The sequence below is a fragment of the Oreochromis aureus genome, linkage group 23 (assembly GCF_013358895.1).
Source record: "Oreochromis aureus strain Israel breed Guangdong linkage group 23, ZZ_aureus, whole genome shotgun sequence".
NCBI classification, from domain to species: Eukaryota; Metazoa; Chordata; class Actinopteri; order Cichliformes; family Cichlidae; genus Oreochromis; species Oreochromis aureus.
Window position 1 is genome coordinate 16,085,989 of NC_052963.1, and position 13,606 is coordinate 16,099,594.

Consider the following 13,606-nt stretch of genomic DNA (forward strand, 5'->3'; position numbering starts at 1 on the left):
ACTGTTTGCATTCAATCCCAGTTTTTATTATCAAGTCACCAATGACAACATTCAAAACCTCATAATCAAGCATTCAGATACTTTAACAAGAAGGCTCATCATGCTAAATCTGTTATTTAGTGATCCAGCAGAGTCCAGTGCAAATCTACAAGGTATAAGTGGAATGTAGTTAATGCAGTCATTTCTTATCTGGGTTTGTTCAAAAGTTTTAAGTGACCCTAAAGCACATGATGTGTTCAAAGGTCAGCTGAAGGTTCAAAATAAAAGTAAACTTTTTTCTACTCATCACTCTGCTGTGTTAGTGTCTCCATTTCTCCAAAACCATTTTTGTGTAACAGAAGTAAACTGGAATTGCTGTAAACGGCACATTATTATTATTATTATTATTTATTTTTAACTTGAGTGAGACTTCCAGCTGATGCGTCCATCCTCTCCAAGGCTCACAGCGCCGCTCGCCACCAGCTCCAGCGCTGCGGGGAAGGCTCGGTGCTCGGCCTCTCTGATTCTGTCGGAGAGACTCTCCTCTGTGTCGCTACCCAGCACGGGCACCGCCTCCTGCACGATGATGGCTCCTGCGTCCACCTCCTCCTGATCAAGTACAGACGCCACAGCAAAATGTTAAACTTTCCCGCCTCCCACAACTCTGCTCCTTAGTTTTCATATCTGAACTTAAAACAAGCTCCTACTTACTGCTACAAAGTGGACCGTGCAGCCGGTGACCCTCACACCAGCCTGCAGAGCCTGTTTCTGGGCATTCACACCCTTGAACGAGGGCAGCAGAGATGGATGGATGTTCAGCAGCTTACCTGGGACAACAAACACAGTGAAACCGTAAGAAAACTTACTCCGACACCTCTGTGATATTTCACAGAAGAAAAGATGCGCTTCAGGGAGCTTACCATTCCATTTCTTGACAAAAGTTCCAGTGAGGATCCTCATGAACCCAGCCAGACACACCAGCTCCACCCCAAATTCTTCCAGCACGCGATCAATGGTGCCATCGAACTCTGCGCGGCTGCCGAATAGTTTGTGGTCCACCACCTATTCAGAGCCAGACAGACAGGTTTTTCCCCAGAAAGTGTGCACACATGGATCAGACCACTGCTTAAGGTGTATTTATTTATTCATTTAATTCCAAACTCACATCAGTGAGCTCATCCAGACTTTTTAAATCTCCAAAACCCCACTCAAAGAAGTGGGTGTTATCATAAATGCATTTTTTTCCCCCATATTATGTGAAAAGCTACTTCAGGTTGTTACCCGGGTCTGGATACCAGCCAGCGATGCTCTTTTCAGGCCCTGAACTCCCGGTTTGTTGGAAATCACCACCACAATCTCAGCTGAGCTGCATGGACGCTTGGCCTGCTCTATGAGGGCCTGCAGGTTTGTGCCTAGGAGAACAGAATAATTGCTCATTTTTAGACACCGGTTTAAAAAAATATGATCCTTCATATCTTGAGTCTGAAGGTGCAGACATACAAGGATACAGCTTCTTTTCTCCTTCGCTTTTTCCGCACTACATGTACGACCTCTCTCCAGCCACATACATTTAAAACAGTTAGTCAGAAGGAAGACGTCCTCACCTGACACTGTACTTCAGTATTTTGGAAAATAAAATGGCTTTCACAAACTGCAAATAACTTGTCTAGATGATATTTTGCCACCATAGGGCGCAATGTTTCAGTGACAATGTTAGACTTAAAAACTCTTCTGTTGCTTTTATGTGACACACACACACAGATTTCCTAAACAGCTTTTCAAAGGTACTTGCATGAACTCATTTCACCATTATTAGAAACACACCTGTGCCAGAGATGAGAACCCCTACTTTTGTCCTCTTGCGTGGTACTATGCTGTTGTCGTGACAACCCTGATTTGCCTCGACTGCCACCTCTTTGCTGGATGCCTGTCCCGCATTGAGTAGGCTGTTTTTCAGGTTGCGGACCACCACAGGTTCGGCCCCTGCGTGAACACAAAGTTCATTTTTAGTCTCTTTGTTTCTGTCCCGCCAGCCTGTTTTTAAAGCATCAGCATTTCACAGTCTCACCGGGCTGCTTGTGGGCCAGCGAACCGACAATCCAGGCCTCCTCGTGGGCTTGAAGCTGGCTCAGGACCCTCTGAGCGTCCACTGGGGCGACCACCAGCACCGCTCCCAGGCCGCAGTTGAAGGTGCGGGCCATCTCCTCCTCGCTCAGACCTCCTTCCTTGTGGAGCCAGGAGAACACGGGGGGGATGGTCCACTGAGAGGCATCTGTACCATGCATAAACCGCGTAAATAATCAATGAGGTGTAACTGTGCTAAATATAAAAACACTTCTGTTAAATGTTTTTATACATTCTTATTCTTCCTCTCCACATTGTTCCTATGCTACAGTTTGCGTTTGTGCTTTCGTCTCACCCAAATCCACGGCCAGCTCCTGTGGCAGCACCCGTGTGATGTTCTCCAGGAGGCCCCCACCTGTGATGTGAGCATAAGCTTTGACAGCTCCGCTGCGCAGGATCGGCAGGAGCAGGCGGCTGTAGATCTTCGTTGGAGTCAGCAGAACCTCCCCTGGAGTCAGAATTACAAACAATTGAGTTCAACTGTTAAGGGTAACTTGGAGCAAAGGCACACTTCATCTCCGTGACTCACCAATAGTCTGTCCTGACTCGCCAAACGGAGCAGGGGAACTGTAGCTGAGCTTCGCCTTCTCCAGGACTTTGCGGACAAGACTGAAGCCGTTGCTGTGAACCCCAGAGGAGGCCACTCCGACCAGCAGGTCCCCCTCGGAGATATCCCCCAGTCTGGGCAGCAGGGCTCCTCGTTCCACTGCACCGACACAGAACCCGGCCAGGTCGTACTCTCCTGGAGGATAGACGCCCGGCATTTCAGCCGTCTCACCACCTGCATGCAGTAGCAGATGACATGAACTCAACATAACATCAAGACCAGATCTACCTTACCTCATAATCCTCAAATGGTACGTCTCGTTTCTCACCTAGCAGAGCGCAGCCGGCCGTTTTGCAGGCCTTTGCGATGCCTCCGACCACCGAGGCGGCCACGTCCACATCCAGGCTACCACAGGAGAAGTAGTCGAGGAAGAAGAGTGGCTCAGCACCCTGGGCCAGCACATCGTTTACACACATGGCCACCAGGTCCTGACCCAGGCTGCCATGCTGCCTGCACGCCTGGGCAATCTGATGATTTAAATAAAAAAAAAAAAAAAAGTAAAGAAAATCCAAACACCGAAGGTTTAAAGGTGACTACCTTTACTCCATTCTCCTTCAAGGACTAAAATCTCACCTTGAGCTTAGTCCCAACTCCGTCTGTTCCAGATACGAGGATCGGGTCCACAAATCCAGCCGCCTTCAGGTCAAAGAGCCCAGCGAAGCCCCCGAGTTCTGCATTACATCCTGGCAAAGACAGAAAAACAAGTGACTCATTCGTTCTAGTTTGTTGTTTAGACTACGGCTGCTTTATCTGAACAAAACAGATGTAATAAAAATCACAGCATTTAATGACTACAATTACTGAAAATGCGTTTTCTAATTAGAAAAAAGGTTTCCATCAGCAGAAAAAGAAGAAAATAAAATGAGGTTTGCAAAGTGGCATTTAAACAATTTCCCCCTGATGTTCTGTGTTTGACATTCAATCACAGATACAAGCGCATAAGCTGTGCGTAAACACAATACAAAGCTTTTCTTCCTTTTGTGTTCAGTTTCTGCAGTTAAGAACAAAATTACCAGAACGGGAAGTTGCCTTGGCCAGGGGTTTGATCATGTCCACCAGCCTGTTTCCGGCAGCAATGTCCACACCGCTGTCCTTATAGGTCAGACCTCTGTCAGAGACAACTGATCAGCACTCACTGAACTGTGACAGTCGGTAATATCATGTTGGTCTACAGCTGCTGTCACAGTGAGGCTAATGAAAGAGGCTGAAAATCAGTCGGGAATTCCTCACTGTGAATTAGATCAGCTACAGGAAAACTTAATTAGCTGAAGATGAAAATTTATACACGCGGAAAGAAGAACAAGGACGCAGTTTATTATTCAAATACATGATATCCAGCAAAGGAGTGAGCAAAAGCACAACAGGATTTTTAACCACACACACACACCTGTGCTGTTTCAGGTGAGCAATGGCTCGGTGACCGATGTCGCGCCTGTACACTGCGCCTGGGAAGCCAACTGCCACCACCCCCTGATTGGCTGCCTGCAGGGCCAGCTCCAGAGACGACCTCACTGCCGTGACAGTCAAGACCCGCCCACCGCTGGAGACCACGCCTCCTTCTTTCAAGGCTGTACCGGCATGGAAAATCTGCAGCCCCATGTCCTGAACCAGGGACAACCCTGAGGAGGAGCCGAGGTGTTACACTGACAGTTCCAAGCACTATAACGTGCACACACAGTATATATCCCAAAAATCTAGATGTAGTGTTTTCAATAAAGCACTTGCAGAAATTAATGCATTACATTTATAACTTCATCATTTTTTGCAATAAAGTGTGTATCTTTTTGTTTTGGATTACAGATTAAATCTACAGAAGCACAGACTGAAACATTAACATGAAGGAAAAAGAAACTACAGTTTTGCACATGCACAGACTGAGAGGCTCACAGAAAAAGTGAAGCCACACTCCACCATCTTCACTCAGCACAGACGAGTTTAAACAAGACTCCGCAGATTTCCCGTACCTGTGATTTCGACTCCTTTCTTGTAGGAGCCGGGGTAACCGCCGCTGGCCATGACCACAGTGACTGCAGAGCTGTCCTGGTGCCACACGGGGGCGTTGGAGGCCAGTTTGCCATTCATGGTGTTCATGATCACTTCATACAGGTCGCTCTGCAACAGCGGCAGCAGCACCTGGAGGAAAACAGCAAGAGCGGAGAGAAACGCTTAGTTTTAAAGAGAGGAGATGCAAAGGTGGACGTCTGCCTGTGAAACACACACCTGACATTCGGGGTCTCCGAAGCGGCAGTTGAACTCTAGCACCTTCGGGCCCTGCTCTGTCAGCATCAGGCCTGCGTACAGCACACCTGAAAGACAAGAGCATAAACGATAAGTGAAAATAAATGAAGGCTGCTGCAGCACACAGTGAATAAAGATGGTACTCACCCACATAGGGTGTTCCCTCCTCGCGCATCCCATCCACGGTCTTCTGCAGAACAGTCTCTGTGATCTGCTGCAGCAGCTCCTGACTCACCTGTGCCACAGTGACAGAAAGCAGCTTAACCATTAAAGAGCCAGCAAAAACTAAAATAGAGCACAAACAGGGTGGTGCAGCACGAATAAAGTTAACGTTACCTGAGGGGTGGGACAGTAGGCTCCCATGCCGCCTGTGTTTGGGCCCAGGTCACCGTCCTGCAGCCGCTTGTGATCCTGTGCAGGGGGCATCTGTGACACCGAGTGGCCGTCGCTGAAACACAGGCACTACAAAACCAGAGCACGCGGGATAAGCAGTTTACCAATTTTGATGGGGGAAAAAATATATACACATGTATATAAAAAAATTCTTAAGTTTAAGTTTGCTTAAGCTTAAGTTTGCTCAGACTAAGTTAAACTATTGCACTCACAGATACTTCCTCTCCCTCCAGAAGTTCCTCCACCACCACCGTCTCCCCCGCAGATCCAAAGGCTCCGTCCTTGAGCGCACAGTAAACACAGCAAACTGTTGACACTGGCAGATCCAATTACCTCCCCAAAAATTCTTCAACAGCTCAATATATCGGGTAAAAAAAAACAAAAAAAAAAAACAAAACTTCTGAGACTCCACCAGCGATTATTCTACTGACTAACCAGGCGACTCGGCACCTGAGGCTGCTGTGCAGCTTTAAAGGGAAACAGTCTGAGAGAGAAGAAGAAAGGCGTTTAAAGGCTTCTGCAGTTCCATTTCTTTTGGGAGGATACAGAGCGGAGAAGCAGCTTTGCACAAACAAGGCACAACAAAGTCTAGAAAAATGAGGAGCTGCCTACAAAAATATAATTCACTGCAGGATTTGTTTAGCACGCAAAATAATGGCAACAGATAACGACAGCTGTGTAGCAGTGGATGAGGGGTTCAAAGTGGCATGTTTCTGCCATAACTTTGAAGAAAGAAAAAGAAAAAAGTAGCATGTTATAATTCACTTCACTGCAGCACTTCTGGATGCTCGCAACAGGAAACACGATGCAGCAGATCAAAGCAGACGACTTTGACCTGGAAGAAACGTGTTCGAATACTCAGGGAAGCCGACTTTAGTGGTGCTTTCCTGAGTAGGTTGGAATTCCAGAGTTTCCAGCTGGAATTGCAGGTTTTTTTTGTTATTTTTGATGAGTAAATACTCTAAATGATGTTAACACTAACGAGCAGTCATCTGTGTCTGCACTGCTACACTCTACTGATGCTCAATGCTAACTAGAATAGCACTTTACCCTCTCGTCCAAACATGGTCACCGCCCCAATGCCAAACTCCAGACTTTAAAACGGGATTTCACAAACTAACAGTTTTATGTGTACTGAGGTGTTTTCTGTGTTTTATTGCAGGAAAAGTTTGAAAAATTCCTCCGACATTCCTCATACTAATAGTAAATAACTCAACAATATAGTAACATACTGTTTTAGACTTCCCAATACTTCCGAATCAGAAAAACACCTGAAAGCTTGTTTCTGCCACATTTCTCCTCTCCCTGTTTTTTGGCAACTGAAACTTCAACTTAGCTCAAAACTGACAAAAACATGTTATTTTCACAGCGTGTCAAGTTAGTAAACTAAAACTGTGATTTTGAATTATTACATTGAAATTTAAATGAGGTAACACGAAATTTTGAATTACGGATGGCAAATTATTCTCTTTTTTTCCCTTAAGTGGCAGAAAGTTAAAGTTTCAGCTCACGGTAGCAACGGTCAACGTTATACTTCATCAGGAAATACACGTTAGCTTTCTGTTTGAGACAGCTGGCACTGCTGGTGCCAAATCAGTTTTGCTCCTTAGGCCAAAGGTTTTGAAACGGCTAACGTTAAGCAGTTTTGCTAACATCACGTAAGATAATCGGCAACCACAATCTGTGTCTCATCAACAAAATACAATGTTAACATCATATTTAATTCCAGGCTGTCACTGGGTATCGAGAATTGGTTAATTCTCCTCGTATTAATTCTGTTGTTGTGAAATCCTTACATGTTATTGATTCTGGTGTCTATACAGTCAGACAGCAGAGTCGCCCCCTGCTGACCACTAAAAAACGAAAATAAGCTCACTTTTGAGACCTGAGTCATGTCCTTCTCAAAAATAAATAAATAAAATAAGGTCCATTGTCTGCAAATGGTGTAAAATTTGCATCTGAAGACATTAAAAAGACTGAAGCGTGCACCATAACAGCACAGCCAATTAAACCACAACATAAAGGTGAAATTAAGAGGAAGAGCAGAGTTGGAGCTAATTCCCACCCTTTTCATACACACACAGCAGTTTGGTCCAACATTCATATAAAAATAATGATTACAGCAGCTTTAAGTAGCCCAGAAATGTGCTGGGAAATTAGCATTGAGAACATTACATACATCACTGATCTAGGAGGACTGCTCAGTGGGCAGCCGTGACTGAATATTCAGAAAGGAAGCTTTTACAACACTCATTTATCTATTTTCAATTAAAAATTTTAGCCAAATACTGCTGCCCGTTTTCCCCTCTTTCCCCTCCTTGCTATAACATCAGGCCAGGGATTAATGAAGAGCTGCAGTACTGCTTAATAGCCTAATAGTCTCACACCTTCATAATGTCCATCACGGCCTGACAGGCCTCGTCCTGATCTCGCGCCACGATCACTCCCTTCCCTGCAGCCAGACCGCTGGCCTTCACCACCAGAGCTGGAAAGTCGGCCCTGGAGAATCAAAGAGATGAAATAAACCTGAGTAACGTGCAACAGGAATCTTTTCTCTGCCCCCCCCCCGCTGACGCCACAGACACACAGATATACACTGAACAGATGCTGATACTGAGCATAAAATGTTTTTTTTGTGCACCATTTAACATTTGCAGTGTGCGCTGCTGTTGGGGAATGGGTTTGCGATCCGTATGGATGAAGGCTGTCAGAATATGGCAGCTGTTGTTCTGCCCAAGATGCTTTACACGACCAGAGAAACGACTCTCAGCGAGCGCAAGACATTTTTTTCTCTTTTACCCTCCCCTTTGTCGATAAAAGTAACAAATCTGTTTATGCCGGATCGCTCCGTGCGGCTTCGCTCATCAGAAAGGCGGTCATTACATCTTAGATCATTAACTCATGAAGCCATCTGAGGAAGGAAACTTCCATTTTCTTTCACGGTGTCGCTTTTTATGCGTTTCACGGCTCTAAAAACAAAACTTCGCAGCCATAAACAGTCTTTTACCATAAACAGAAAACCCCATCTCCATCCTAACTACTTCTTCAATTAAGCCGGACCAAGCCGAGTTTTCAACAGTCCAAAACCAGAACTGTAACTTTAATGAAGTAAATGCCTCACATATCCTTCTATAGTACTGACGTGCGGATGTAGTCACAGGCCTTCTGGGGGTCGGTGAAGGACCCGTAGCGAGCTGTGGGGATGCCGTGACGTTCCATGAAGGCCTTGGAAAAGCTCTTACTGGCCTCCAGCTGAGCTGCTTTGGCTGAAGGACCGAAACATGGAACTCCTGCGGCCGTCAGATCATCCACAATACCTGAAAGAGAAGCAACAGGTGCGTTTAATATAAAAATCATACCCATCATACAAGTTTAAACAGACGATCGGCATTTACCTGCTGCCAGCGGAACTTCAGGTCCGACCACAACCAGCCCCACATGGTGATCCTTGCAGAACTGAGCCAGGATGGTGTGGTTGCTCACCGATACCTCTGCACAGAGTGTGAGCACTTAGACATCATTCATTCTTCAGCTGCTTGACGGTGTAATCACCATGGCATACCGAGCATATCTCATTAAGCTAATTATGTCATTAACTCAATCAGTGCATTAATTAACACATATCTGTGCGAGCGTCCTCATCGTCACCTTAAACAGAGGTGCCTTAAAAGTTTGTGCTATATTTATTAAAGCTCTTAATGAGTAACGCTAATGATGAAGGATACGAAACGCAAAGAAGTTCATCTGTAAGATTAGAAACTTAGAATGTTGGCAAAGTGCAAAAACGTGTCACATCGCAGCTTTAGTGTGAAATCTGTGCAGCTACTTTTGCACAAAGCAGGCGAGCCATTTACTCCAATTTACAGGTTTGATGCTTTGCAGCTGCTGGTTTATGTGATGTGCATAAGTCATCCCCATAAGTCATCTTGAGTCATCCCTCATTTCTTTTCATTTTGTTAGGAACATGGGTAATAGGTGCAGTGATTTACGCCACAGCAAGACCTTTAAAAAACTGTCTGAACACTTGTGTCTCAGAGGGACACCTGATCTTCGCAAAGCTGCCCGTCAGTCGAGTATTAATATCTAAAACACTTCCCACTTACCCGAATTGCTGATTTTTCCACAGCCGGCCGTGCCCGCATTACCCGGGGCTACCAGGACCTGCTGGACCTGTGGCGACTGGGCCAGCTTCCACGCCAGCGCGTGTTCCCGTCCACCGCCGCCAACCACCAGCACCCGCTCTGCCATGACACCTGAGCAGCAAAAGAAGAACAACACCATCAAAACTCATCTTCTCGTCCACCTTTAATTGCCGGCACTCTCGCCCATTTAATTGCATGCAAACGGTGACCTATAACTGCACAGCTGCGAGGAAGCGGTGACCTTTTCAGTCAGTCCGCTGCTCTCATTTTATCTTGTATCCCCACAATAACAAGGATCCAATCAAGTAGAACATAAACACAAGTCAACAATTACACAGAATGGTCACCAGGCAAGGCTAAATCAGCAACAAGTGGAAACACAGGCTCAATTTGCATAGAAAAATAAAACTGTAACAGCCACAGTGTGGCTGGGCAGTTATTCAGCAGTCCCTCCATCTTTGGAGTATTCATCCAACGCATTTTTTTTTATCCTTGTCGTGGAAATTTAATTAACAAAGCCCGCAGACACTGTAGTAGCAGTAGCAACACCTTTAATTCTTCTATCGCATGCATGAGGAGAGGCATCAGTCAGGGGACACAAAGCAGTCTCTGACAATGAACAGTACTGGCCTCTTTTTAATACGGTCAACAGAACAAACAAAGGCCTTAAACAGCTGTTGCTTACACATTTGTTCTTCCCCAAGGAAAGAGTTTACAATCCTTTATCACCTCAGACTGCTCTTGTAAAGTCAAAGTACTGTTACTAAGACAACGTGACCAATACATCAAAAAAATTCCAACATATCCCTTTTACTTCAAACTATTGGGAATCTATTAGAAAGCAGGATGTGGATATAAAACAGCTGAAAGGGACTACAAAGTTGTTTGTTGGCCCTTGAAATCAAACAAACTGGGGTCAGAGTTTAAACCATCCCCATGTGCGCTGACCTGAAACCCATTCCTTGAACCCTGGGAGGTTGTGCAACTGCATGGTTTGCTATAGTAAAGGCCAGTTTTTGCACATACACTGCATCAGTGCAGTGACTTCAGGGATAAGACACAACACAAAGGCGTGTGTGTTGCACAGTGGTCGCGCATGCTCAACAATTAACCAAATCGCCGGGTTTGATTGAAATCACTCCGCTCATGTGACTCGCTTTTGAGATGCATGAGTCCAATAAGAATTTAAGAAAGCTATTTTTTTTTTTTTGAGAACCTTCACAGACAAAGCTGTTTTTACACTGTTACACAACATGCTGCGCTAAATGATGCCTTTAAAACTGGTATTACTGCACTGGCATGTGCCAGAATGTATATGACTGAATTTCACTGCTTTATTCTGAGAAAGCAGTGAAAAGGTGGCAGCATGTACACAGAATTCCATGCATTTACTCTAGAATAGCAAACAAACATCCACTGAATCTCTAATAAACTTTCTTGGATCGTCTGTGCAATGCATTCAATCCCATCCTCTTCCACTAAAAGTACATTCAGCGACATTACCGCGTTAAACTGGGTAGGGTGAGCATGTCGCGTGCTGTTTTAACACTTACCTGCGCGTGTTAAGTGTATGTGGGAAGCAGGAATTAGCCGGAGCCCAGTCCAGGACAGCAGTCAGATGTGTAGCCTCTACTCTCAGCCCGCTGACTGACTGAGGGGATGCAAAGTATGTCATCACACACACACACACAACACACCACGTGGATCCAATGCAACATATATATATTCACTATACGTTAGCAAACGCTACGAAAAGTTAGCTTAAAGTGCTACGAAGCATAACAAAGTCCAAACGTATCGGCGTTTGTGTTCGCTGCTTACCTTATGTGTTGTACAAACTAATCTGGGGCACTTTTTTGGGGAATTCTACAACTTCCTTGGGATGTAACTGGCAAGTGCATCATGGGAATTGTAGTTTGTGCGCCATCTCGTGCTAGTGTGGCGGCGCGAATTAGGAAAACCGGTGATTGCCTGCCAAAAACTGATTTCCAATGTTTCCGTGTGTTTTTTATGTGTAATATCGTAACATATGTTGCTAAATAGACTTTGGTGAACAGGTATTACAAAGGGGTTATATATAAAATTAAAAAATTACCTGTTTCTCAAGTATCTTTGTAACTGGTTACATTATAACCAATCAGCTCCCCTTTGTCACTTAAAATATGTTTACAGAACTATTTTTGCTTTTGTTGCAATTTCAGCTGTCCTCTTGGCCAGATTACTCTTAAAAGAGACATTTTTAAAGTGAACAGGAATTTTTTTAAGTGCATAAATAAAGGTTATATAAAAGTCACTGCCAAAAACTGATTACGGCTTCTACCTTCTTACAGGAATGTTGTTTGTTGCTCAAGATGACTTGATATCATTGATGAGGGATACATTTGACATATGTTTCACATATTATAGACCAATAAGTTATTTATAGCAGTTTAAATACAAGCAATCAGTTTTTGGCAAATACCGGAAATCAGTTTTTGGCAGACAATCACTTTTTGGCACAACACCGGTAAAGGTAACTAGATGGTGATGACAGCGCCACCTGGGGAAGAAGTTACGCCCCAGGAGAGATTACAATAGGAGGCGCAAACGTTGTAACAGTTATAAAAGGCACACAGGCTTGTTATTATCGAGCAGAGACAAGGCAGGTCAAGTTCATAAAACAAAGCTTATTGGACAAAACTACTAAAAGTGTAGAGCTAAATAACTTCTTAAGTAGCAGGGCTGGGAATACCGAACCGTTAAGTAAGACACGTTATTTACAAACGTTACTTAAATAACAAGGTTCAGTAAAATGATCCAGTGTAGTCTGTCTGCCATCCTCACTGCAACTTAAATTATGCGTAATACCCATTTCCCGGTGTGTACGCTCACATGCATCAGAGGGAATCCACCACACGTGCCTAGCCCCCACAACAAGCGCAGTGGAGCAACCCTCCACTAAAGCAAAATAAACCTATAAATCAAGACATATAAAAGACAAAACAACTCAGTAAACGAGATACAAAAGAAACACGAACCAACAAACACAATTAACCAATACTCAGAACAATGTGCAAGTCCTGGAACTCAGTGAAGATTAAGGAGAACGACAACTGCAAGACAACAGTATCATCACTTGTATGTAAATGCACATTATTCACACGTGTCACTACTTTGCCAAGATCTGGAAGAAACCCTAAACTGTTACCCTCAGGAGAGGAAATTTGTTTCTGGTGCGACAGCGTCACTCCACACAGTGTAGAGTGATGCTGCCAGAGCTTTACATCTGCTCCAAAATTTACACCTTCAAGCTTGACTGAAATTTGCAGCTGCTCACGTGGACAAGTTACATGCCCTCTCGGGAAAGGTTTTATGGTCAGATCAGACAAAGACTGAGCTTTTCAGCCACAGTGACAAGTGGTATGTTTAGAGTAGTAAAGGTGAAGCTTTCAAACCTAAAAACACTGTACCAACTGTCGAGCACAGCGATGGAAGCATCTTGCTGTGGGGCTGTTTTGCTGCCAGTTGTACATTGCACAAAGTAGATGGAATAATGAAGGGCTACTTCCAAATTCTTTAACTTCACACGTCTGTCTGCTTCCCAGGTGTTTTTGGTGACTAAAGCTTAAGCTTTACATCACTTCCACTTTCGTGAGATCACCGCTCGAGTCCAATCATCTTTCTGCCGACCTTCTTTAGGCCAATCAACCTTCACTCCGCGTACTTTAAATCTCACTGCACATCTGTCATTCTTCTTTGCAGACGCCTTTTTGCAACCCACCTCCTCCCCATCACCACCTCTCACGCATCATTCAAGCCTCCATCTATCTCTACCATCAGCGTCTAGACTCCAGGGATGTCCTGCTCTAATCCCTTTCACAGATGGGGTTCTGTTCTGCTGTGCTGGGCCATTGGAGTCTAATCGCCAAATACCTGAAATTGAATTCTGTACATCTATTAATTATGCTCAATTCCTTCTAGAACTGCTAGAAGGCTGAAATGTGGGCATTCCAACAGGTAAATGATGTCAAATACATGAAATGTGCATTTTGAATAGGTAACGCAGACTACCATTAAGCTTCTGAAAGTCTTCCCAAAGCCTTGTCCTTAACCCTGCTGAAAATTTGTGGACAAGGATTAAAAC

The 13,606-nt window shown here is 44.5% G+C and overlaps 1 protein-coding gene across 1 annotated transcript; it reads right to left on the reverse strand.

The window, feature by feature from the left end:
- Positions 1 to 4: 4 nt before the first annotated feature.
- On the reverse strand, positions 5 to 11,398 carry gart (phosphoribosylglycinamide formyltransferase). Its single transcript, XM_031737486.2, has 23 exons — positions 11,305 to 11,398; positions 11,037 to 11,134; positions 9,445 to 9,594; positions 8,737 to 8,832; positions 8,484 to 8,658; positions 7,729 to 7,840; positions 5,554 to 5,622; positions 5,285 to 5,410; positions 5,096 to 5,183; positions 4,931 to 5,016; positions 4,675 to 4,843; positions 4,098 to 4,329; positions 3,724 to 3,818; positions 3,284 to 3,393; positions 2,979 to 3,177; positions 2,633 to 2,884; positions 2,399 to 2,551; positions 2,048 to 2,251; positions 1,804 to 1,962; positions 1,261 to 1,391; positions 900 to 1,041; positions 691 to 806; positions 5 to 588 (listed from the first exon to the last, which is right to left on the reverse strand). Exons 3-23 carry the CDS (start codon positions 9,587 to 9,589, stop codon positions 394 to 396), a joined length of 3,054 nt encoding a protein of 1,017 aa, XP_031593346.1. The 5' UTR covers positions 9,590 to 9,594; positions 11,037 to 11,134; positions 11,305 to 11,398; the 3' UTR covers positions 5 to 393.
- Positions 11,399 to 13,606: the final 2,208 nt, after the last annotated feature.

Coding starts and splice junctions, on each gene's coding strand:
- gart (XM_031737486.2), bottom strand. CDS start 9,589: ATGGCAGAGCGGGTGCTGGTGGTTGGCGGCGGTGGACGGGAACACGCG. Junction 8,833..9,444: donor TGGAAAAATCAGCAATTCGG/GTAAGTGGGAAG, acceptor CACTCTGTGCAG/AGGTATCGGTGAGCAACCAC. Junction 1,392..1,803: donor GGTTCTCATCTCTGGCACAG/GTGTGTTTCTAA, acceptor CTGTTCTCCTAG/GCACAAACCTGCAGGCCCTC.